Source organism: Triticum aestivum, chromosome 4B (genome assembly GCF_018294505.1).
Source record: "Triticum aestivum cultivar Chinese Spring chromosome 4B, IWGSC CS RefSeq v2.1, whole genome shotgun sequence".
Taxonomy (NCBI): domain Eukaryota; kingdom Viridiplantae; phylum Streptophyta; class Magnoliopsida; order Poales; family Poaceae; genus Triticum; species Triticum aestivum.
Window position 1 is genome coordinate 663,713,007 of NC_057804.1, and position 26,711 is coordinate 663,739,717.

A 26,711-nucleotide genomic window follows, 5' to 3' on the forward strand; every position below is an offset into this window, starting at 1 on the left:
GTGGCAGACTCATTGACTAAACTTCTCTCACAAGCAAAACATGATCAAACCTTAGTACTCTTTGGGTGTTAATCACATAGCAATGTGAACCAAATTATTGACTCTAGTAAACCCTTTGGGTGTTGGTCACGTGGCGATGTGAACTATGAGTGTTAATCACATGGCGATTTGAACTATTGTTGTTAAATCACATGGCGATGTGAACTAGATTATTGACTCTAGTATAATTGGCAGACTGGAGGAAATATGCTCTAGAGGCAATAATAAAGTTGTTATTTTATATATCCTTATTTCATGATAAATGTTTATTATTCATGCTATAATTGTATTAACTGGAAACCTGATACATGTGTGGATACATAGACAACACTCTGTGTCCCTAGTAAGCCTCTACTACACACTAGCTCGTTAATCAAAGATGGTTAAGTTTCCTAGCCATGGACATGTGTTGTCATTTGATGAACAGGATCACATCCTTAGGAGAATGATGTGATGGACAAAACCCATCCGTTAGCTTAACATAATGATCGTTCAGTTTTATTGCTACTGCTTTCTTCATGTCAAATACATATTTCTCTGACTATGAGACTATGCAACTCCCGGACACCAGAGGAATGCCTTATGTGCTATCAAACGTGACAACATAACTGGGTGATTATAAAGATGCTCTATGGCTATCTCCGAAGGTGTTTGTTGGGTTGGCATAGATCGAGATTAGGATTTGTCACTGCGAGTATCAGAGAGGTATCTCTGGGCCCTCTCCGTAATGCACATCATATGAAGCCTTGCAAGCAATGTCACTAATGAGTTAGTTATGGGATGATGCTTTACTAAATGAGTAAAGAGACTTGTCGGTAACAACACAGAACTAGGTATGAAGATACCAACGATCGAATCTCGGGCAAGTAAAATACCAATGACAAAGGGAATAACTTATGTTAACATAGCGGTTCGACCGATAAAGATCTTTGTAGAATATGTGGGAACCAATATGAGCATCCAGGTTCCGCTATTGGTTATTGACCGGAGAGGTGTCTCGGTCATGTCTACATAGTTCTCGAACTCGTAGGGTCCGCACGCTTAACGTTCGATGACGATATGTATTATATGAGTGATATGTTTTGGTGACCGTAGGTTGTACGGAGTCCCGGATGAGATCACGGACATGACGAGGAGTCTCGAAATGGTCGAGAGGTAAAGATTGATATATTGTAGGTAGTATTCGGACACTGAAAGGGTTTCGGAATCTATCGAGTACATATCGGAGTACCGGAGGGGTTACAGGAACCCTCCGGGGAAAGATATGGGCCATATGGGCCATAGGAGGGAGGCACGCCAGCCCACAAAGGGGTGGCGCACCCCCACCAGGGAGGAGTCCGAATTGGACAAGGGGAGGGGGCGGCGCCCCCCTTTCCTTCTCCCTCTCCCTCTCCTTCCCCCTTCACCCCTCCGGTAAAAGGAAGGAGGGTGCCGAATCCTACTAGGACTCCAAGTAGGACTCCTCCTACTTGGGGCACGCCTTGGGACGGCCTCCTCTCCCTCCCTCCTTTATATACGAGGGGGGGGGGCTAGAACACACATCAATTGTTCCAAGCTGTGTGTGGCGCCCCCCTCCACAGTTTACACCTTTGGTCATATTCTCGCGGTGCTTAGGCGAAGCCCTGCACAGATCACATCACCATCATCGTCACCATGCCGTCGTGCTGACGGAACTCATCTACTCCTTCGACCCTCTGCTGGATCAAGAGATCGAGGGACGTCATCACGCTGAACATGTGCAGAACTCGGAGGTGCCGTACGTTCGGTACTTGATCGGTCGGTACGAGAAGATGTTCGACTACATCAACCGCATTAAGCAAACGCTTCCGCTTTCGGTCTACGAGGTTACGTGGACACACACTCCCCCTCTCGTTGCTATGCATCTCCCCGATAGATCTTGCGTGAGCGTAGGAATTTTTTTGAAATTACATGCTACATTTCCCAACACCTCCAACTTGGGTTCACCGAGAGTGTGTTCCCAATCCCGCCTCTGGGGACTGTCGCCATCCATCGGCCCCGTTCTCAAGCCACCCTGCGCCATCTGCCTTAACAGAACTATGACAGGCAGCGGCAGGAGAGAAGAAGTTGGCTTAGTATGAGGGTGATGGCCCGCTGCCCTTCAACAAGAACACCAAGGGCCGCCCTCGCTGGTGGGGTTTGGAGGGCTGCACGCTAGCCAATGTGATGGATCACATCGCGGTGGGCGGGGAGCCGCTCGACTACCCTAACCCTAGCCCGCCGGAGCCAAGGTGGCAGCCACAACAAATGTCTCCCTCGGGATCGACGGGCTTGTCGTCGCACTCCTCCTCGTCCAACGTCGCGCGCTCGTTTCCCCTCCTCGCGGTGAAGAATGAAGCGGCATCGCCGCCACACGCCGGCGTGCATCATCCTCTAGCACGTTCGTCATCAGGGAACGCGGGCCCCGTCTCCTTCTCGCCACATGCCGCTCCGCCAGGCCGGGCCATCAGCCAAGAAGGTGAAGGAGGATCCGGGGAGGAGCATCGTAGCAGGAGCTCACGCGAAGGAGGGCCGAGCTGGCGGTGCTCGAGCGCGCGTAGCTCGAGTTGAAGGCTGCGGCCGACCCGTAGGAAACGCCGGGCATGCGGATGGCCCTCGCGGCCTCCTACAACGATGTGCCCAGCGCCCCCGACGATGTCGCGGAGGAGAGATCGAGGCGCGACGCAGCGAGGATCGTGGCTGAGTGCACCGCTCGATGAGGCAACCTCGTCGACCTCACGACCGACGACGCCGAGGCTAGGCCTAGCAACCGCACCGGCGACCTCGACCACTGCCACTGCCTCAGCCGAGGGGGAGACAGTAGCAGCGTCATGCCAAAGGAGGAGCCGGTGAGCGACGAGGAGGAGGAGTACGCCGCCGCCATGTATCCCCACTTCGGCTTGCAATAGTTTATTTTTTGGTTTCAGTTTGAACAATGTATAAATTTCATTGAAACTAAGCGAACTATGTTTAAATTCGAAATTTCTACAATTTCCATAAAAACAAATTTATTTTTTTTGGTTTGGGGGCGCCGTATGGGGGGGCACGGCTGGGCGACTCACGGAGTTGCACGTCCGGTCGCAAAGCCGGCGCGCCCCCAACGGCGAAAAATTCGACACGGCCGGTCACTGTTTGAGGGCTGGAGATGCTCTATGTCATGGGCATAATAAGTTGTAGAATTTGTTCGCGGTGAGTCCAGGCGTTATCACGAGGCCATATCTTACCCAGGAGATTACGGCAAGCCACGCCCCACCCGTCCTTCGCACTAGTATTTCGCTCGGCAAGCAGTTTTGTGATCGGCAAAATGTACGGCTAGCAATTAAAAGTAGGAAGAAAGATGCACCATTGTGTTACGAACTAGAACTAGCTACTCCACTACTCCCTCTGTTAGAGATTATAAGACAGAGATTAATTTGTCTGGGCGGAGATTAATTCCATGCATGTAGACGGACTCCAAGCCAGCCGAAGGAATTAGCATGGAGAAGGCTCGAAGGAAATCCCAGACCAATGGCAGAGCAAGGGGGGCCATCCTGGCCCCTCCTATGAAATTGTCAAACCAGATTTTTTTTTAGTTAAGGCTAATTTAGATAGAACTTTTTAGCAGAGTTAGCTTTGTTGGCCTCCACTAATTCAAATCTACCAGCTTTGGCCCCCACTAATTTTCAATCCTCCCTCCTCCCCTGCACACACGTCTATAAGAGCCCTTAGGACAAAGGGAGCTTTTGGCACACAACACACATCATGGTGTCAGGAATGCAACACAAAAATGCGATAAGCACAGCCACAGAGGGCTTGATCCAAGCTCAACTTGGGCTCTACCACCACTCCTTGGGGTACGTGAAGTCTGTGGCGCTCAGGGCTGCCACAGAACTAGGCATCCCGGATGCCATCCATCGCCACAGCGGTGTCGCCACGTTGTCTGACATTGCCACCAAAACCGGGATCCACCCGAGCAAGTACTCCCACCTCCGTTGGCTCATGCACGCCCTCGCCGCTACCGGCATCTTCTCGGTCGAAGGCTACGACGATGATGCCGGGTACAAGCTCACTCCTGTCTCCAGCATCCTTGTTGAAGGCGGCGAGAGCATGTGCAACCTTTCTCCCATGGTGCGTGTGCTTGTCGAACTGCTGAAGCTGACCATGCTCTGCAGCATAAAAGAGTGGTTTACGGACGAGCGGGCGTCAGCCATGACTCTGTTTGAGGTGGCGCATGGCTGCACACCGTCGAAGATGAAAGCCAAGAAGGGCACATTGGCATGTTCCAGGCCGCCATGGTCGCCGACAGCAACCTTGTCATGGAGGTAGTCCTGAAAGAGCATATTGTAAAACAAATATTTTGGTGGACTGCTCGACACCTCAAGGGGTGCGGCTATCTCATTATATATAAGTACCAAAGGATACAATATACAAGTCTACATATACACAAGTCTACGTACATATACAGTCTAACACCCTCCCTCAATCTTAACAGTGACCTGAAGTACAAACTAAGTTAAGATTGCGCCTACAGCCTACAAACTGTGGTTGAGAAAGAGGCTTCGTGAAGATGTCATCAAGTTGATCCTTTGATGAGATGAACTTGATGCTAAGTAGCTTCTGTGCAACTCGTTCTCGAACAAAGTGATAGTCAATCTCAATATGTTTCGTCAGAGCATGGAACACAGGATTAGACGACAAATATGTAGCACCAATATTGTCACACCAAAGTACTGGAGGATGAGCTGAAGAGATCCTCAACTCACGCAACAAGGACTGAATCCAAATGATCTCAGCCGTCGCATCAGCCACTGCTTTGTACTCAGCTTCCGTGCTGCTGCGAGACACCGTAGCCTGCTTGCGAGCATTCCAAGCAACCAAGTTAGAACCAAGAAACACTGCATACCCCCCCCCCCCGGTGGATCGCCGGTCATCAGGACTACCAGCCCAGTCTGCATCCGAGAAGGCTGAGAGCTCAGAAGATGGCGCAGGTTGGAGGAGCAAACCATGAGAAGCAGTGAGACAGACATAACGCAGAATACGCTTCACAGCTGACCAATGAGAAGTCCTGGGTGCGTGGAGAAACTAACAAACACGGTTGACTGCATAAGAGACATCTGGTCTGGTGATAGTAAGATACTGCAGACCTCCAACAAGACTGCGGTACGCAGTGGCATCATCAGGTGAAAGAGGATCTCCATCAAGAGCAGACAACCGATCAGTGGCAGACATCGGAGTACTGGAAGGTTTACACTTCAACATACCAGCACGACGCAACAGGTCAAGAGCGTACTTCTTCTGAGAAAGAGTTAACCCAGCAGAAGACCGTGAAACCTCCAGGCGAAGGAAGAAGTGTAGAGTACCAAGGTCCTTGACAGCAAAATCACCACTCAAAGCAGCCACAAGACGATCAGCAGTAGCATCGAAGGAACTGACGACGATGATATCATCAACATAGACCAGCAAGTACATCGTAACCTCAGGTCGCTGAAGAAGAAACAGTGATGTGTCAGCAGTGGAGGGAATAAAAACAAGCGCCCGCAGGACAGAGCCAAGACGGGCATGCCATGCACGGGGAGCCTGTTTGAGCCCATATAGCGCCTTGACAAGACGACGGAGATGGTGAGGACGATCAGGATCCACAAACCCTGGCGGCTGTCGCATATAAACCTCCTCCTCCAAAACTCCATGCAAGAAAGCATTCTGCACATCAAGTTGACGAAGGAACCATCCTCGAGTAACAGCAAGGGACAGCAGCAAACGAATAGTAGTGGGCTTGATAACTGGACTGAATGTGTCTGCATAATCAAGACCATACCTCTGTTTGAAACCCTTAGCAACTAGCCTTGCTTTGTAGCGTTCAATGGAGCCATCAGCATGCCTCTTGACTTTAAACACCCATTTAGAATCAATAATGTTGATCCCAGATACTGGAGGAACAAGCTGCCATGTGTCATTCTGCAACAACGCCTGAAACTCCTGTTCCATCGCAGCACGCCAGTGAGGAATGCTCAGGGCAGCCTGAAAGTGACGAGGCTCAGCAGTAGGATCCTCCACAGCATGAGCCATACAAGCAGCGAACCACGCGACAGTCCCATCAGTACGAATCTTTGGCTGGAACACGCCTGTCTGGCTGCGTGTGCGGGCTCGAGGAGCAGCAGCAGGTGGCGGCAACACCGGACTGGACTCGGGTGGCGACAGAGGCGAGGCCGAGCCACCCAAGCTCACACCAGAGCCTGGTGATGTTGGAGAGCCAGGCGGCATGGAGCCCGCGCCCGCGCTCACGCCGGAGCCAGGCGACGTTGGGGCCGGCGAGACCGGCCCATCTGGAGCCAGACCCGACCCCCGTGAAGAAGCGCCTGACCCAGGCGAGTAGGCGGCCGGCTCGGGGGAGGCCCGCACCGAGGCAGCGGCCGGCTCGGGAGAGGCCCGCGCCGAGGCAGCGGCTGGCTCAGGGAAAGCCCGCGAGGGGGGCGGGGGTGATGCCCGGGTGGTGGCTGCTGGCGGTGCCTGTTCCTCAAGGAGCTCAAGACGAGCACCACGTCCAACACCTGCAGCATGATTAGGAAGCAACGCATGAGCATATGCAACATCTACAAATTGATCAGGCGAAGGTGTGGTAGAAGAAACGTCCGGTAGAGGAGTGATAGAGTTGTTCGGAAATGCACGAAAAGGGAACACATTCTCATCAAACACGACGTCACGAGAGACGTAAACGCGATTGGTGGGAACATGTAGGCATTTGTACCCTTTGTGAAGGGAACTATAGCCAAGAAAAACACACTTTTTCGACCGAAACTCTAGCTTATGTTTGTTGTACGGACGCAAATGAGGCCAACAAGCACACCCAAAAACTTTGAGAAAAGTGTAGTCTGGAAGTTCGTTGAGCAAGAGTTCAAGTGGAGTTTTCATATTCAGTAGTCGTGAGGGCAGCCTATTGATCAAAAAACAGGCAGTGGAAAAAGCATCACTCCAGAACCTAAAGGGAACGGAGGCATGAGCTAATAAAGTAATGCCAGTTTCTACAAGATGACGATGCTTACGTTCGGCAGTCCCATTCTGCTGATGTGTATGAGGACAAGACACACGATGTGTGATCCCAAGTTTGTTAAAAAACAAGTTGAGATTATGATATTCACCCCCCCAGTCGGTTTGAACATGAATAATTTTCTGACTAAGGATACGCTCAACGTGTGCTTGAAACTGTAGAAAAACATCAAACACATCAGACTTTTTCTTAATAAGATAAAGCCAAGTAAACCGACTATAAGCATCAATGAAACTGACATAATAATTATGTCCACTAACAGACGTTTGGGCATGACCCCACACATCGGAAAAAACAAGCTCAAGAGGATGTTTCACAACACGACTAGACTCTGAAAACGGAAGTTGGTGACTCTTGCCCTGCTGACAGGCAGCACAAATAGTTTCAGCAGTTTTATTCGACACAACTGGTTGCTCATGGCGATGTAACACATGACGAGCTATAGGAGCAGCAGGATGACCAAGTCGCGCATGCCAATGTGTAGGAGACACACGAACACCACTGAGCCCCTGGGGAGAAAGCTGCATAGGAGGTGCGGTGGGCGCGTCAAGTGCGTACAGGCCACCGCGAAGACGACCGCTAAGCAGAACGGCCCTCGTGTTCCGATCCTTGATAAAGAAACGAAAAGGATGAAACTCAGCAAGGACATTATTATCACGAGTAAGTTGTGGAACAGATAACAAACTACGTGAAGCAGTGGGAATACGAAGAACATTAGAAAGATGCAGTTTTCGTGAATTGTGTGCGAGAAGTGATGCCTGACCAACATGAGAGATGTGCATACCTGCTCCATTAGCGGTGTGCACCTGATCATGGCCATGATATGGCTCCTGAGTGGAAAGCTTGCCCATGTTGTTGGTGAGGTGGTTCGTAGCGCCCGTGTCCATGTACCATGTAGGATCAATGGAGTAAGACGGAGTGCGGCCTGCTTTTCATTCCCTTTGCCATTGTTGCCGAGGCCCAGGAAGTCTTGCTTGTAACGACGATGACAGCGGGACGCAACGTGGCGCTCAATGCCACAGAGCTGACAGGCCTGCGGAGCTCCGCAGGAAGAGCAACATGCCACCGGCCGGTTACCACCCGTGATGTTCGGAGCATTGCCCCGCGAGGCCGGCTGTGAAGATGGCGCCGGTCTACCCCCCGAAGATGACGCCCGGGAGGTTTTGCCACGAGTGGCTGCATTGGCGGAGGCGAAGCCGGGCGAGGCGCGGCGCGCCTTGATGCGCTGTTCACGACCAAGGAGGCGTGCATAGAGCTCCCGAGGTGGGAGCGGATCATCACGGCCATGGACGTTGTCAACGAGGTTCTCATAGTCATCATCAAGCCTGTTAAGCATGAAGGTGGTAAACTCCTCATCCTGCAGTGGCTGGCCAACGGAGGCCAACGTGTCGGCGAGACCCCGCATCTTGTTGAAGTAGTCCGTGATGCTGAGGTCACCAAGCTTAGTCTCACCCAGCTCAGTGCGTATAGAGTGAGTACGCGCCTGAGACTGAGAGGCGAAGCTGGTGTGAAGGGCCGCCCACGCTTCTCGGGACATAGCGGCGAAGATGACAAGCGACGAGACACTCGGGGTGAGCGAGGACTGGATGGCGGAGAGGATGGCCTGATCCTGGGCCACCCAGGTGTGATATGCCGGGTGATGAGGAGGCGGACACGGGATGGATCCGTCAACGTAGCCTTCTAGGTAGCGGCTCCGCAGAAGAGGCATCACCTGAGCACGCCAGGACAAGTAGTTGTCCGGCGTGAGCTTCACCGGCAACAGGTGCGAGAAGTAGAATGGCGCCGGCATCGCAGTCAGATCGGTAGGAGCGTGCGGCGGTGCATAAGGGCCCAGCGAGGGCGCCGCCCCGGGATGCGCCGAAGGCTCCGAGTAGAGCGGGTAGTGCCCTGGGGATGCACCGAGAGCCCCGTACAGCGAGGCAGCCGCAGCCCCATGCGGCGCCGCGCCGGGCTGAGGCAGCACCGAGTAGGGCAGGGGTGACACCGGGTAGCGATGCGTCGGGGGCGCGGCGTAGGGTGGCGGCGGGGCGCCGTATTCGGGCGGCGGCAGGCCGTAGTAGGACGGCGGGGCACCGTGGCCTTGTGGCGGGGCGACGTAGGGTTCCGGCGGCGGCGGCGCCCCGTAGCCTGGTGGCGGGGCGACGTAGGATCCCTGCGGCGGGAGAGCCCCGTAGGGCGGAGCCGGATGGGACGACGACGGCGGTGGCCCGCCATGGACAGGGGCAGGGGCGCTGCCTGTGGAGGGATCCACACCGATCGCTTGGGAGATCGGCTCGCCTGGAGAGGAAGAGGATGCAGAAGCACCGTAGGCCATCGCAAGGGGCCGCGAGGCAAGGAACGGTGAGGCAAGGGCCGGCGCCGGGGCGACGACGGTGGTCGGCGCGGCAGTGGCGGCGGCGGCGGCGGCGGCGGAAGCGGAAGACATCGTAACCTAAACTGATACCATGTAAAACAAATATTTTGGTGGACTGCTCGACACCTCAAGGGGGTGCGGCTATCTCATTATATATAAGTACCAAAGGATACAATATACAAGTCTATGTATACACAAGTCTACGTACATATACAGTCTAACACATATCGGCATTTTTAAGGGGGTGAGCTGCTGGGGAACGTAGTAATTTCAAAAAAAATCCTACGCACACGCAAGATCATGGTGATGCATAGCAACGAGAGGGGAGAGTGTGTCCACGTACCCTCGTAGACCGAAAGCGGAAGCGTTAGCACAACGCGGTTGATGTAGTCGTACGTCTTCACGATCCGACCGATCAAGTACCGAACGCACGGCACCTCCGAGTTCTGCACACGTTCAGCTCGATGACGTCCCTGGAACTCCGATCCAGCCGAGCTTTGAGGGAGAGTTCCGTTAGCACGACGGCGTGGTGACGATGATGATGTTCTACCGATGCAGGGCTTCGCCTAAGCACCGCTACGATATTATCGAGGTGAACTATGGTGGAGGGGGGCACCGCACACGGCTAAGAGATCTCAAGCATCAATTGTTGTATCTCTAGGAGGTGCCTCCCTCCCCGTATATAAAGGAGTGGAGGAGGGGGTGGGGGCCGGCCACCCTTGGGGCGCCCCATGAGGAGTCCTACTCCCACCGGGAGTAGGACTCCCCCCCTTCCTTGTTGGAGTAGGAGAGGAGAGGGAAGGAGAGAGGGGGGAAGGAAAGGGGGGCGCCGCCCCCCTCCTTGTCCAATTCGGACTTGGGGGGAGGGGCGCGCGGCTGCCCCTTGGCCGCCTCTCCTCTTCCACCACTTGGGCCCATGAGGCCCATTAACCTCCAGGGGGTTCCGGTAACCCCCCGGTACTCCGGTATATATCCGATAACCCCCGAAATCATTCCGGTGTCCGGATATGGTCGTCCAATATATCAATCTTCATGTCTCGACCATTTCGAGACTGCACGTCACGTTCGTGATCACATCCGGGACTCTGAACTACCTTCGGTACGTCAAAACACATAAACTCATAATATAACCGTCATCTAACTTTAAGCGTGCGGACCCTACGGGTTCGAGAACTATGTAGACATGACCGAGACACGTCTCCGGTGAATAACCAATAGCAGAACCTGGATGCTCATATTGGCTCCTACATATTCTACGAAGATCTTTATCGGTCAAACCGCATAACAACATACGTTGTTCCCTTTGTCATCGGTATGTTACTTGCTCGAGATTTGATCGTCGGTATCTCAATACCTAGTTCAATCTCGTTACCGGCAAGTCTCTTTACTCGTTACGTAATGCATCATCCCGTAACTAACTCATTAGCTACATTGCTTGCAAGGCTTATAGTGATGTGCATTACCAAGAGGGCCCAGAGATACTTCTCCGACAATCAGAGTGACAAATCATAATCTCAAAATACGTCAACTCAACAAGTATCTTCGGAGACACCTGTAGAGCACCTTTATAATGACCCAGTTACGTTGTGACGTTTGGTAGCACACAAAGTGTTCCTTCGATAAGCGGGAGTTACATAATCTCATAGTCATAGGAACATGTATAAGTCATGAAGAAAGCAATAGCAACACACTAAATGATCAAGTGCTAAGCTAACGGGATGGGTCAAGTCAATCACATCATTCTCCTAATGATGTGATCCCGTTAATCAAATGACAACTCATGTCTATGGTTAGGAAACTTAACCATCTTTGATTCACAAGCTAATCAAGTAGAGGCATACTAGTGACACTATGTTTGTCTATGTATTCACACATGTATTATGTTTCCGGGTAATACAATTCTAGCATGAATATTAAACATTTATCATGATATAAGAAAATAAATAATAACTTTATTATTGCCTCTAGGGCATATTTCCTTCATGAGCTCGCTTGTTGACGCCGGCGGTGGCCACGGTGCCGCAGCGGCAGCAATCGCCAAGGCCCTCCCACACGTCAAGTGCACTGTGCTAGACCTCCCACACGTGATTGCTGGCGCCCTACGAGCCGCGACGTGCAGTTTGTTGCTGGCGATGTGTTTGAGTACGTACCACAAGCCGACGCTATCCTTCTGAAGGTACACTACAGTAGGACATTATACTATGCTATTTGTTCATTCAATTGAATTACATATACGTACGTACGTACCTACTATATATGTTGTTGTTCATTCCTTCTCAGTGGATTCTAACTATGTGGCAAGACAAGGGTGCAGTCAAGATACTACGGCGGTGCAAGGAAGCTATACCTGCTAGAGGGAAGGTGATAATCTTCGATGGCGTGGTAGATTCTGGGACGTCACAGGATATTATTCTCAAGGATACGCAAGTTCTATTCGATACCGTGATGATAGGCGTCGATGGGGTCGAACGAGACGAGCAGCAGTGGAAGAAGATATTCGTTGAAGCAGGATTTGGGGACTATAAGATCACTCCAGTGGGACATCGATCCATCATTGAAGTCTACCCATGAATGAATGCAAACATGGTTTGGGGTGGTTCATCTCCTATTGAATCCTACCGCATGGTTTTCTACCAAAATAAGCTCACTCTGGAGCACTCCGTTATGGTTTTCTACCAAAATAAGCTCACTTTTGAGCACTCCGTTGTATTATTTGGGTTCTTCCAAACACCCAAACTGTTGTGACTTTTATTTTGAGCAACACGTACAAGATTTTATAGCCCAAACACCTGCAAGTAACACTTCTCATCCTTTGTTCCATAAGGATTCGCAATTTTTTTTAATGCTTTCATGCTTTGGTCGTTAGTTATACGTGTTTCATTCATATGGCACTAGTGGAAAGCAGGGCTTTGGTCCTGAGCAAATAAGAGCATCAGTCTCGGTTCTGTTACGAACCCGGACCAATGTGTGCATTAGTCCTGATTCGAGCGGCCAGGGCGCTGGCAGGGCTTCGGGTTGCATCAGTCCTGGTTCCAGCTACCAACCGGGACTAAAGGGTTGGCTCCTGGCGCAACCCCTTTAGTCCCGGTTCGTGCCTGGAACCGGGACAAAAGATCGGTCTTCAATCCCGGTTCTAGCCACAAACAGGGACTAATAAAGTTCCTATATATAGCCCCGCCACTTAGTCCTCTGTTTTTTGGCCGGCCGGCGTGTGCAGGGTGTGTGCTACTGTCTTTTCTCACCTCCTATGAACATGAGGTGATCGATAAAATGCTCGAGCCGTACTTAAGCTTTCTCCTCTCCAAGCTCGACCTCCAAGCTCCATTTTTCCTAAGATTTGTCTAGGTTTGGCGGTGCACCAACTACAAAAGTGTTCTAAAAGTTTAGCAACTTCATCCTTTCATCTCTCACTGCTAGTTTAGCTCATTTCAAATGCTCTAGAAGTAGAGTGGTTTGTGGGTTTTAGTGTGGGAGTGTATGTGGGAGTTATTTTAATTTAGATGCATAATTTTAGCTTAAATTAACTTCTTATTGTTTGTTATTATATAGTGTCGTGGTTTTGGTATCTGCCCCGTCGGCCCTCGTCTTGTTTATGATTCGGATGTGGTATATTATCTTGTATAACTATTTGTTTCATTCAGTTTTATGGCAATTATGCCGACCAACGTGACATAGATGTTTTTATCTAGGAGGTATGTGAACCGGAAAGTTCAACCGACCCTCTTATCAAGAGGTTAAATTTAGTTGAAAAAGAAAACAATTTCTTGAAGAAAAAATTGAAAACAATTAAGGAGGAGAAGATAGAATTGGAGTTGCGTGTTGCGAATGTCGTCGACGATCACAAGATCAAGATGGATGCAATGCGCTTGAAAATTAGAAAGATTACAAAATATGTCATTCATACTGAGGCTTGGTATCATTATGCCGTTGGATCAATTGTTATCTTAGTTGCGATTATGATCGCCCATTTATTGTTGCATTGAAATGTTTTACGTAGTTTCAATGTATGTTTTAATTAGATGCTCTAGAGAGCTAAATGTTGTTCAATGTGAAGTATGTATGAACTTTATGTATTTATTTTTTTAGTAATAACATTTGATCACTATAGTATTTTGGTTTTAATGTGATGATGAACTTGTTTTAATTTGGCCACTTCTCTATTCATGATGTTCTGTAATGTTTTTGATACACTTAATTATATAATGCACGTAGATGAACCAGCAATGGATGTACGGTGACAGATACGCCACCGAGTACACCGAGGGCCTGTATAATTTTCTCGAAGTGGACGAGGCAAACAAGCAGAATTGTTTTATGTATTGTACATGCCCTATCTGTGGGAATACGAAGGATTACCATGACTCGAAAATCCATCATGTCCACCTGCTTGACAAGGGTTTCATGCCACACTATAATGCTTGGACCAAACACAGAGAAAGAGGGGTTATGATGGAAGACAACAAAGAAGAAGAGCATGATGACAACTATCCACCACCTGAATACGATTATACTGCAACAAGGGAAGCTGAAGATCAAGAGGCACCGGCTGACGATGTGCCCGATGATGATCTTCGCCGGGTCATTGTTGATGCACAGAGAGAATGCAAAACTGAAAGGGAGAAGCTGAAGTTCAATCGCATGTTAGAGGATCACAAAAAAAGGGTTGTACCACACTGGAATTGTTGCATTGGAAGGCAGAGAATGGTTTATCTGACAAAGGATTTGGGAAGCTACTGAAAATAATAAAGAAGAAGCTTCCAAAGGATAATGAATTGACTGACAGTACGTACGAAGCAAAGAAGGTTCTCTGCCCTCTAGGATTAGAGGTGTAGAAGATACAAGCATGCCCTAATGACTGCATCATGTATTGCGGTGAGGAGTACGAGAACTTGAACACATGCCCGGTATGCGGTGCATTGCGGTATAAGATCAGACGAGATGACTTTGGTGATGTTGAGGGCGAGATCACCAGGAAGAGGGTTCTTGCCAAGGTGATGTAGTATGCTCCTATAATAGCATGGTTGAAACATTTGTTTAGAAACAAAGAGCATGCCAAATTGATGCGATGGCACAAGGAAGACCATAAGAAAGACGAGAAGTTCAGAGCACCCGCTGATGGGTCGTAGTGGAGAAAAATTGAGAGAAATTGGGGGGACTTTGCTAGTGATGCAAGGAACGCATAGTTTGATTTAAGCGCAAATGGCATTAATCCTTTTGGGGAGCAGAGCAGCAATAATAGCACCTGGCCCGTGACTCTATATATCTATAACCTTCCTCCTTGGTTGTGCATGAAGCGGAAGTTCATTATGATGCCAGTGCTCATCCAAGTCCATAAGCAATGCGGCAACGACATTGATGTGTACCTAATGCCATTAGTAGAAGAATTTTTACAGCCGTGGAATGGGAAAAGGTGTACGTGTGTGGGATGAGCACAAAAATAAGGAATTTGACCTAGATGCGTTGCTATTTGTAACCATCAATGATTGGCCTCCTCTCAGTAACCTTTCAGGACAAACAAACAAGGGAGACCACGCATGCACGCACGGTTTAGATGACACCAAAAATATATATTTGGACAAATCCAGGAAGAATGTGTACCTAGGACATCGTCGATTTCTTCCGACCAACCATCAATGTAGAAAGAAAGGCAAGCATTTGAAAGGTGAGGTAGATCACCGGAAGAAGCCCGCCTTGCGTACTGGTGGTCACATACTTGATATGGTCAATGATTTGCAAGTAATCTTTGGAAAGGGTCCTGGCGAACTATCTGTTCCGAATGACGCTGAGGGACGCACACCCATGTGGAAAAACAAATCTATATTTTGGGATCTACCCTGTTGAAAGACCTAGAGGTCCGCTCTGCAATCAACGTGATGCACGTGATGAAGAATGTTTGCGTGAACCTACTAGGCTTCTTGGGCGTGTATGGAAAGACAAAAGATATACCAGAGGCACGAGAGGACCAGCAACTGTGCACGAAAACAACGGCATGCATCCAAAGCAGTATGAAGGTCCTGCCAGCTATGCTCTTCCCAAAAAAGAGAGTGAAATCTTTTTTGAATGTATGCTCAGTATGAAGGTCCCGTCTGGCTTTTCGTCCAATATTAAGGGAATAATAAACATGGCAGCGAAAAGTTTCAGAACCTAAAGTGTCATGACTGCCACGTGATTATGACGCAACTGCTTTCGGTTGCATTGAGGGGGCTTCGATCGGAAACGTTCGATTAGCCATTGTGAAGCTATGTGCATTGCTCAATGCAATCTCTCAGAAGGTAATGGATCCAGAAACTACGAAGACTACAGAATGATTTGGTGCAATGTCTTGTCAATTTCGAGTTGTTGTTTCCACCATCTTTCTTCAATATCATGATGCACGTTCTAGTTGATCTATTCGACGAGATTGCCATTCTGGGCCCTGTATTTCTACATGATATGTTCCCCTTTGAGAGCTAGTTGAGCCAAGCAACCTCGTAGTTAAATAACTTGCTTATGCTCGTATTTGTGCTAAGTCTTCTACTACCAATACTTATTAGATTTGCTAGCTTGAATTTTCTTCCAAATGTGAATCCTCAATGGACCGAGGATGATCTCGAAGATTTTGTACACTTTTGGTTGATAACTATGAACACGTAAAGATGCAGACCCACAATGTTTCTGTTGTACCACTCCGAGGGATGTGATATTTACGGAAGGGTACTTTCGTGAGTATTATATCGACGACTTGTACACTACACATGCAGTGGTGCGCTGGGTTACCGCACTGATGTTGGAATCTAGCCATGTGTACCTCCTTTGTTTATCCATCGCAGGGTGCAGAGTCCGCGTCATACGCAAATTGGATGCAGAACATCGTATGCATGCACTGTGGTTGCATTTCTACTAGTGTTGTGCCCAGCTCTTTACGTCTGCATCCCTAGTTGATGCAGAGGACGGAGAAATGAAATTCTTCCCCATTTTTAGAAGGTAGCCATATAGTGGTAGTTCCTTTGTCCGTCTGGGTAGCCTCAAGGGGCGTCTCGGGTGATCCAGATCCCAGCTAACACCGCGCTGAACCCCCTCCATCACCACACCCCACTGCCATCGGAGGAAGCCACCGAGCAAATCTTGTGGGGGCGATGGAAGAGGCGGGCCATCATCTCCCCGCATGGCAGGTGGTGGCGCTGGACTTTCATCCCCATGCGGTGGGCTACTGCAGATCGGCGGCTTTGGACGACGAGGTGCACACAATGATGACGGACATCAGGACGGCTGCCCCGGTCTTTATTGTGTTATTGAGAGATTGTGTGTAATTGCTATCTTGGCGATATTAGTATTATTTCGTTTGTCGAAAAAATAGTCCTACTTCACATACCATAACCACAAATACACTTGGAGGAATCTCCATTATCATATCCAATTAAACACTACACCTATAACAATGTGTACATAAAAATCACGCATGATTTAATAAATCGAAACGTGCAGCATGAGCAGCATTAGTTATCAGTTGATGTCACGGCCCTTGGTGTCTAGAGGGAATAGCATGCAGGCAATTGCTGCGAGGCACAACACGGCCCCAAACACAATGATGGCTTCCATTTGATGACAGCTCCTGAGCATCCCAACAGCTACAAGGGGGCAAACAACCCCACCGACTTTACCAACCGCGGATGCAATTCCGACACCAGTCGAGCGTACTGATGTTGGATAAACCTAGAAAGACAGATCCAATTAATGCAGAAATATGTTAATACCTCTGTCTCGGTGAATAAGTCATTCGCGTAGTTCTAGGTCGACGATTTAACTATCTAAATATGTATTATATGTGACAAAAGATATATATTTAGAAACTACATCCGTGTAGAAATCTACTGATATACTTTTTATGACATATAACACATATTTAATTCCTCAAATCGATGACCTAGAACTACGCAAATGACTTATTTACCTAGACGGAGGTAGTAGTATTGGAACACCAAGTGGCCAAAATGTAAATAAAGACTAGTACTAGCACGTACGTGCGGTAAAATTTAAAGTCGAAACTACATGCATGCATGCAGTATATACGAACCCCTAGGGCGTACAGACATAGAACGATGGAGCTACCCATGGCACAAGCACGGGCACCGAATAGAAGGCCAGTCGTCCATAGCTCGCTCTGACGAAGTAGAAGCGGCGCAAGGAAAGCGCAGCATGTGAAGAGCAAGCAGGACATGGTAGCTTTCCGTCCAAACCATTCAACGAGGACGGCAGAGAGGATTAGTCCAGGGATCTCTGGTAGGTACGTATATAGCTAGGTCGTTAGGTAGTAGAGCTAGCGATGAGGAGTTTAGTTGCATACATAAATAAACAGGCTAGCTAGCTAGGAGTACCTGAAAAACTAGTAACAAATGTATCCTTGTATAGGCTGGCAGCGGCAGCAGCATCATCTGGGTGATGCTCACCGTTGAAGAGCACTGCCACAGCTGACACGGTAGGAGGACAGCTTGTATTTGCATCAACCAGCTGAGAGGTGAGCAGGACAAGGCCGTAGTAAACAAAGGACTGAGCGTAGAAGACAAACCAGAGCAGGAGCGTCCACCTGCGCATGTCCGGCGACAACAGGCTGCGCAGCTTGGAGCTCATGGCAGCATCGTTGTCTGTGCCCCGAAGAAGAAAAAGGAGAGGAAGGTGATACCGTGTTTCACTCTCACACTCATAATCACTTTCACCGCGGTTGAGGCGGGTGAGAGTTCCAGGAGGAAGAGCCGCGTGGTTGGCGGCCGCGATCCTCTGCAGGACAAGCGTCGCCTCCGGCAGCTTGTTCCGTGCGCAGAGATAGCGAGGCGACTCCGGCGTGGCTCCGAAGAGAGGAAGAAGGAGTAGGAGCGGGAGGGCCGTCAGCGCCAGCAGCCACCGCCAACTCAGGGACGCCGATACGACCACCCACGCCAGCGAAGCCTCCACGACGGTGCCAAGGGTCCAGAACACGGAGAAGGCGACCATCCAGGTGCCACGGTTGTGCGCGGGGACAAACTCCAGGAACCAGGACATGAAGACGTGGGCGCCGCCCACCCCGACGCCGACGAGGAACCGAAGCGCCACCAGGCACGCGTAGTTGGGCGAGAAAGCGCTGACGAAACCCATCCCGGTGGTGAACAGCGTGGAGAAGAGCAAACCGGTCCTGAGAGAGAGAGAGAGACAGAGACAGAGACAGAGATTGTAATCATATGGAGTACTGGTAGACTACTAGTAGTAGAGTAGAGGAGAAAGTGATGGCCGGCGGAAAGCTCACCTCCGGCCATATGTGTCGGAGACGAAGCCCCAGGCACAGGAGCCTAGCAGCATGCCGAAGAAGACGATGCTGGAGAGCAGGCTCTCGTGTTGGGCAGACACCTGCCACTCCTCCCGCACCATGGGCCCGACAAAGGAGAGGAGCATGAGCTCCATGGATTCCGCGACCCAGCCCACGCCCGCGTACACCAGGACCAGCGCCTGGAACCTCCCGAATCCCACTGCCGTAAGCGCTTCATCAGTCGTGTATGTTTCCACCATCTTTCCTAGCTTGTTTCTTTCTTTCTTCAGCAGACGTCAAGGCAAATGTTTCCGTCGTCCACCGTCCTCACAGCAAACGCTGAGGAAGCTCGGCGAGGGTACATGTTTAGTTGATTGAAATATGCTGCTGACTCTCTAATTTAATACCCGAGGACACGAATGTCAGGCGGAGGATCAATAGCGACCTGTGACCACACACGTTCCTCCCTGCCTCCAGTCTCGACTGCTGCCGGTCCCTGTATCCCTGGACTGCTGCCTCTCAAATTTTGCCGTCCCTCGAGAAAAAACTAATATACTCCAACATCAACTTTGTTGATCGTTTCTGTCCAGATTGACGGTCCTATCTTCTTGCCATAGATTTGATTATAGGTATAGCTAAGTACTGTTGGATTGGGAGCTGCCCTACATGTGCAGCTTCATCCAGTGAGATGACTCGGGATAATGTAATGCCTCTTTGCAGTGGCGGAGCTTGAAAGGAAAAGTTGGGCGGCACAGACTAAAGAAAAGCACAATTATTTTTTTCAAATTCCGAATCATCAGGGCATGTTAAAAGATCGGGCTAGCAAATATGTATATATATAATATGTACAGTACATGTGCCAAAGTACAGTTCAACCATCAAGCACTATTAAGTTATCTAATACAAAGTGTTGCGACAGTAGACATGGACTTACTCACATACAGTCCTGCTCACATACTAGAAATCAACTCCACTATTAAGTTATCTAATACAAAAGTGTTGAGACAGTAGAAATGGACTTACTCACATACAGTCCTGCTCACATACTAGAAATCAACTCTCCTATCCTTCTTGCTTATGAAATCTGCAATGACATCTTCATGGCTGTAGTTCTTCAGAATTCCACCCTCTATGTGCACTAACAAGTTATTAGCAAGATTCTCGTCTTCCATCTTATTGCACAATCTTGTCTTAATGATCTTCATACTAGAAAATGCACGTTCAGCACTCACCGTGGAAACTGAAAGGCTAATGAGTAAACGTACTAATCTGTCAATCAAATTGTAGACTGTATGTCTTCCTGTCTCCACAAGGCATCAACATAGATCAATTAAGGTGGATATATTTTTCAAGTCATCATCCTTGGAAGCATTTGAAACAAAGTGTTTAAGTTTCTCTATAGTCCATAAATGTCTTTGGGAACATCTGCTGGGTAGTACTTCTTCACCATCTATGTGGCATGGTTGTTTCAGTAATTGACACTTTCAGCCGCAAGATTGGATGGCCGGCACCCGGCAGCACGAGGCGGCGAGGGCGAGGCAAGATCTAGGCGGGCGTCGCCGCGGCGGTTGCTCCACGAGACAGCGGGCAGCGCTCCGGTGGACGGTGCTCCTTCCCCGTCCACGGTGGTCAGCGTCGATGGCGTGGGCGCGTGGCTAGATGCTGAGACTGAGAGGAAATTGGGAAATTGGGGAAGGTGCATGACAAGCAGAAAGGATGGGGATCATGTGTCGTGCGTGGGCTGGGCTAAGATGACATATAGGTAATTTTTTTGCCCAAATTCCTGGGCGGGCCATGGCCCAAGTCGGCCCCTATAGAGCTCCGCCCCTGCGTGTTGGGCCGCACGGTGAGGTACTCGTCGTCCGCCAGGAGGACCTCGAGGCGCGTGGAGAAGGGGATGTCCTAGGGTCTTATTTCGAATGTGAGGGCTCGAACTAGCGATCTCTCCGTTGAAACAACAACGCACTAACCAACAGACCACCATACCGATTGTGTCCATTTACTTATTTTCATTCCTTTATTTACGTAGACCGCGAGAGCCCACCAAACCAGCTTTCACTGCTCGCTGATTTCTGGGCGTTTTTTTCTGTTTCCTTTTTCTTTTTCTTTTCTCATTTTTATTTTTTATTTTCTTAAAAATGAGAATTTTTTAAATTCGTAAAGTTTTAAAATTGAATTAACTTTTATCAAATCGATGAAAATTTTCAAATTCCATGATTTTTTAAAACGTAAACAATTATTGAGAACATAAACAAAAAATTATATACGACGAGCGATTTTCAAATATACACAGAACAATTTTTAAGAACACAGTGAACATTTTTGTGATATACATTGAAATAATTTAAAACATATTTATACATTTTTTTATATAAGATGAACAAAGTTTATACATTGAACATTTTTGTAATATAATCTGAACAATGTTCAACTACACATTGAACAATTTTGTGATATGCGCTGAAAAGCCATTTAAATACCCATTGAACATTTTTTTATGTACACTGATTAATTTAAAATTGTGAACAAAATTTGAAAAAGTGAATAAATTTGAAAACTACAAACACATTTTGAAATCATGAAAAAAAATGAAAAATATATTTAAAAAATCCATGAACTTTTTTCAAATTTGATGAACTTTTTCTAGATTTAGATGAACTTTTTTCAAATCCGAGGAACTTTTTCCAACTTTGATGATCTTTTTCCAACTTCGATGAGCTTTTTTTCAAATTCGATGGACATTTTTCAAATTCATTGAACTTTTTTTAAATTCGAACGAACTTTTTTGATATTGATGAACTATTTTTCAAAATTGATGAACTTTTTTTAAATTTGTGAACTTTTTTAAAATCAATGATTTTTTAGTTCTTTTACCTTTTCAATTCGTGATTTATTTTGAAATCTGTGAACTTTCAAATTTCTTCCCAAAAAAATTACATTTTCCCAAATCTGTGCGCAATAAATAGCAAGACTTTAATTATTCTTAACTCATTAGCGTTTGCAATATCCATGATCGATTGGTTGCCCTAGAGGTTAGGCGGCTGGAACAGGTACTGGACGTCGCGTGGTCGAATCCTCACGTGGACAGTCTGGCGCTACAGATGCGGGTTGCCTGTCCCTGCTTTTTTTATTCGAAAAATAGATAGCGCCGGCAGACTTTGGCTATGCGCCGGTAATAGTAGGTTCGGATATAGCGCCGCATGGGGCTGAACCGGCGTTAATTTCGGCGTGGTGGCGAACATGTTCCCAACCGTCGTTCCCAGGTCGCCCCAAAACCGGCACAAACACGACACAAAATATGTCCAAACTCGACGATTTCATTCAAATTTGTACAAAAAACAATAAAAGGAATTAAAAAAACTAAGCATAGCCCTACTACGACGTTGCCGCCCGGCTTACATGCTGAGGAGCCTGTAGAACCGGGTCTAGTCATCGCCGCCGCCGTCGTCGTCGTCATCGTCGCCACCGCCCTGCATCCCGCAGGCGCCATCGCCGTCCCTGCTGCTCCCCTGCTACACGGTGTCGGCGGTGAGAGGGAAAGAGATGTGCTGCGGCGAGCAAGTGTGAGCTTCACCGGCGGGCGGAGGGCTGCTTTTATAGCCACGGGCGGGCAGTGGGCGCGTGGCATCCATGTGTACGCGTGGCAGGAGCGGGCGGGACACGTGTCGTGACGCCTTCACTGCGCCGCCCATGAGGCCTCAATGGAAGGCTGACCAACGCAGCAGCCCAGCAGCTTTGGCATTCATTCCCCACGTGAAACCGAGGCGATGAGGACGACGATGCACCGAGTCGCTGACTCGGCGGCTCCACTGGGTTTTCGCACCAAAATTGCTCCCGCAGCGCCCACGGGCGACCCCCAGCGCGCCGGTTTCGGCCTGGGTCCGCCGATGCCGAAATCGGGCCTAACCGGCAAAAAATGGGCTTCTGGGCGCGCCACTAGGACATTTTTTAGCGCCGGCACTAAAAACGGCCTTGTGTTGGCTTGTTGGGGACGCGGCTGGAGATGCTCTAATACCACTGGCCTTATGATTGCCGGAGAACCGATATGCGCGGGCGGTAGACTATTTTGGTTCGCTGGCGGTAGGATATCCTCTAGTAGTGACATGGGATCCTGCCGCTGCTCCTGCATGAGGTCGGCCCAGAAGGACTTGTGGATGTCCTTCTAGAGCTAGCTACTGCTGACGGTTGCCATGGGTGGGATCGGGATGCCTCCGCGGAGAGCTTCCACGTGCCCGGACACCGCATGTCCGACGGACACCGGTAGGCGTGGTTGTAGAGGACCCCGCCTCTTCCGTGGTCAACGTGCGGCGGCCGAAGCCGTTGGCCGCCACGCCATCGTTGGGACCCCTAGCCACCATGGGAATGGCTGCGGTTGTCCAGTGCGGTTGTGGGGAAGGCGAAGAGAGGAGAGGAGCGGTGGTGGGATGACGGTAGATGCCATGGGTAGGCTTAAGATGGGGCTCGGATGGAGTGCTAGGAGAACCGGGAAAGGGTAGACGAGGCTGATGCCTCGCACAGAACACGAACACAAGATTTTACCCTGCTTTGGGGCTCTCAGAGTTGAGATAATACCCGTAATGCAGCATCTATCCTATTTGGTGTATTCTGTTCCTTAGTCACAAGAGCTACAAAGGATGAACAGGAGGAACTCAGTGGTTCTTCTCCCACTCTCTAGTGCTAAGGGGGGAAATGAATTGGACAGGGGATCGACCCTCTCCCAGGAGGTCTTGGGGCGATTTATATGTTGGGGAACGTTGCAGAAAACAAAAAATTTCCTACTCGTTTCACCAAGATCATCTAGGAGTTCATCTAGCAACGAGTGATTAGATGCATCTACATACCTTTGTAGATCGCGCACGGAAGCGTTCAAAAGAACGGTGATGATGTAGTCGTACTCGACGTGATCCAAATCACCGATGACCAGCGCCGAACGGACGGCACCTCCGCGTTCAACACACGTACGGGACGGGAGACGTCTCCTCCTTCTTGATCCAGCAAGGGGAAAGGAGAGGTTAATGAAGATCCAGCAGCACGACGGCGTGGTGGTGGATGCAGGGCGTCACAGCAGCAGGGCTTCGCCGAGACTACGAGGGAGAGACGTAACGGGGGGGACGTGGAGGCGCCAGGGGCTGGTGTAAAATCCCTCCTCTCCCCCCTACTATATATAGGGGTGCCAGGGGGGCGCCGGCCCTAGTAGATGGCATCTACTAGGGGGGCGGCGGCCAAGGGGAGGTTTCCCTCCCCCCCAAGGCACCTAGGGGTGCCTTCCACCACATGGACTCTTCCATGGTGGAAACCCTAGGCGCATGGGCCTATAGGGCTGGTGCCCTTGGCCCATCTAGGCCAAGGCGCACCCCCTACAGCCCATGTGGCCCCCCGGGACAGGTGGCCCCACCCGGTGGACCCCCGGGACCCTTCCGGTGGTCCCGGTACAATACCGATAACCCCGAAACTTGTCCCGATGCCCGAAATAGCACTTCCTATATATAATTCTTTACCTCCGGACCATTCCGGAACTCCTCGTGACGTCCGGGATCTCATACGGGACTCCGAACAACATTCGGGTTTCTGCATATACATATCTTCATAACCCTAGCGTCACCGAATCTTAAGTGTGTAGACCCTACGGGTTCGGGAGACAAGCAGACATGACCGAGACGACTCTCCGGTCAATAACCAACAGCGGGATCTGGATACCCATGTTGGCTCCCACATGCTCCACGATGATCTCATCGGATGAACCACGATGTCGAGGATTTAATCAATCCCGTACGCTATTCCCTTTGTCTATCGATATGTTACTTGCCCGAGATTCGATCGTCGGTATCCCAATACCTCGTTCAATCTCGTTACCGGCAAGTCACTTTACTCGTACCGTAATGCATGATCCCGTGACCAGACACTTGGTCACTCTGAGCTCATTATGATGATGCATTACCGAGTGGGCCCAGTGATACCTCTCCGTCATACGGAGTGACAAATCCCAGTCTTGATCCAAGTCACCCAACAGACACTTTCGGAGATACCCGTAGTCTACCTTTATAGTCACCCAGTTACGTTGTGACGTTTGGCATACCCAAAGCACTCCTACGGTATCCGGGAGTTACACGATCTCATGGTCTAAGGAAAAGATACTTGACATTGGAAAACTCTAGCAAACGAACTATACGATCTTGTGCTATGTTTAGGATTGGGTCTTGTCCATCACATCATTCTCCCAATGATGTGATCTCGTTATCAATGACATCCAGTGTCCATAGTCAGGAAACCATGACTATCTGTTGATCAACGAGCTAGTCAACTAGAGGCTCACTAGGGACATGTCGGTGTCTGTTATTCACACATGTATTACGATTTCCGGATAACACAATTATAGCATGAATAAAGACAATTATCATGAACAAGGAAATATAATAATAATGCTTTTATTATTGCCTCTAGGGCATATTTCCAACAGTCTCCCACTTGCACTAGAGTCAATAATCTAGTTACATTGTGATGAATCGAACACCCATAGAATTCTGGTGTTGATCATGTTTTGCTCTAGGGAGAGGTTTAGTCAACGGATCTGCCACATTCAGGTCCGTATGTACTTTACAAATCTCTATGTCTCCATCTTGAACATTTTCATGAATGGAGTTGAAGCGACGCTTGATGTGCCTTGTCTTCTTGTGAAACCTGGGCTCCTTGGCAAGTGCAATAGCTCCAGTGTTGTCACAGAAGAGCTTGATCGGCCCCGACGCATTGGGTATGACTCCTAGGTCGGTGATGAACTCCTTCACCCATATTGCTTCATGTGCTGCCTCCGAGGCTGCCATGTACTCCGCTTCACATGTAGATCCCGCCACGACGCTTTGCTTGCAACTGCACCAGCTTACTGCCCCACCATTCAAAATATACACGTATCCGGTTTGTGACTTAGAGTCATCCAGATCTGTGTCGAAGCTAGCGTCGACGTAACCCTTTACGACGAGCTCTTCGTCACCTCCATAAACGAGAAACATTTGCTTAGTCCTTTTCAGGTACTTCAGGATATTCTTGACCGCTGTCCAGTGTTCCTTGCCGGGATTACTTTGGTACCTTCCTACCAAACTGACGGCAAGGTTAACATCAGGTCTGGTACACAGCATGGCATACATAATAGAACCTATGGCTGAGGCATAGGGGATGACGCTCATCTCTTCTATATCTTCTGCCGTGGTCGGACATTGAGCTGAGCTCAATTTCATACCTTGTAACACAGGCAAGAACCCCTTCTTGGATTGATCCATATTGAACTTCTTCAATATCTTATCAAGGTATGTGCTTTGTGAAAGACCTATGAGGCGTCTCGATCTATCTCTATAGATTTTGATGCCTAATATATAAGCAGCTTCTCCAAGGTCCTTCATTGAAAAACTTTTATTCAAGTAGGCCTTGATGCTGTCCAAGAGTTCTATATCATTTCCCATCAAAAGTATGTCATCTACATATAATATGAGAAATGCTACAGATCTCCCACTCACTTTCTTGTAAACGCAGGCCTCTCCATAAGTCTGTGTAAACCCAAACGCTTTGATCATCTCATCAAAGCGAATGTTCCAACTCCGAGATGCTTGCACCAGCCCATAAATCGAGCGTTGGAGCTTGCACACTTTGTCAGCATTCTTAGGATCGACAAAACCTTCCGGCTGCATCATATACAATTCTTCCTTAAGGAAACCATTAAGGAATGCCGTTTTGACGTCCATTTGCCATATTTCGTAATCATAGAATGCGGCAATTGCTAACATGATTCGGACGGACTTCAGCTTCGCTACCGGTGAGAAAGTCTCATCGTAGTCAACCCCTTGAACTTGTCGATAACCCTTAGCGACAAGCCGAGCTTTATAGATGGTCACATTACCATCCGCGTCTGTCTTCCTCTTAAAGATCCATTTATTTTCTATGGCTCGCCGCTCAACGGGCAAGTCAGTCAAAGTCCATACTTTCATGGCTTCCAGCCATTTGTCGGAATCTGGTCCCGCCATCGCTTCCTCATAGTTCGAAGGTTCACCGTTGTC

General features: G+C 49.1%; 1 protein-coding gene and 1 pseudogene across 3 annotated transcripts; one reads left to right on the forward strand and one right to left on the reverse strand.

Moving 5' to 3' along the window:
* Positions 1-3,775: 3,775 nt before the first annotated feature.
* On the forward strand, positions 3,776-11,984 carry LOC123089764 (acetylserotonin O-methyltransferase 3-like; annotated as a pseudogene).
* Positions 11,985-16,699: 4,715 nt separating this feature from the next.
* On the reverse strand, positions 16,700-19,086 carry LOC123089765 (organic cation/carnitine transporter 7-like). Of its 3 annotated transcripts, none has more exons than XM_044511353.1 (4): positions 18,670-19,086; positions 17,768-18,558; positions 17,467-17,615; positions 16,700-17,105 (listed from the first exon to the last, which is right to left on the reverse strand). In XM_044511353.1, exons 1-4 carry the CDS (start codon positions 18,927-18,929, stop codon positions 16,896-16,898), a joined length of 1,410 nt encoding a protein of 469 aa, XP_044367288.1. In that variant the 5' UTR covers positions 18,930-19,086; the 3' UTR covers positions 16,700-16,895. The 3 variants fall into 3 exon arrangements, with proteins under 3 accessions (XP_044367288.1, XP_044367287.1, XP_044367289.1); XM_044511352.1 differs by having other exon boundaries at positions 16,701-17,105; positions 17,467-17,669; positions 18,670-19,076; XM_044511354.1 differs by lacking the exon at positions 17,467-17,615 and having other exon boundaries at positions 16,718-17,105; positions 18,670-19,078.
* Positions 19,087-26,711: the final 7,625 nt, after the last annotated feature.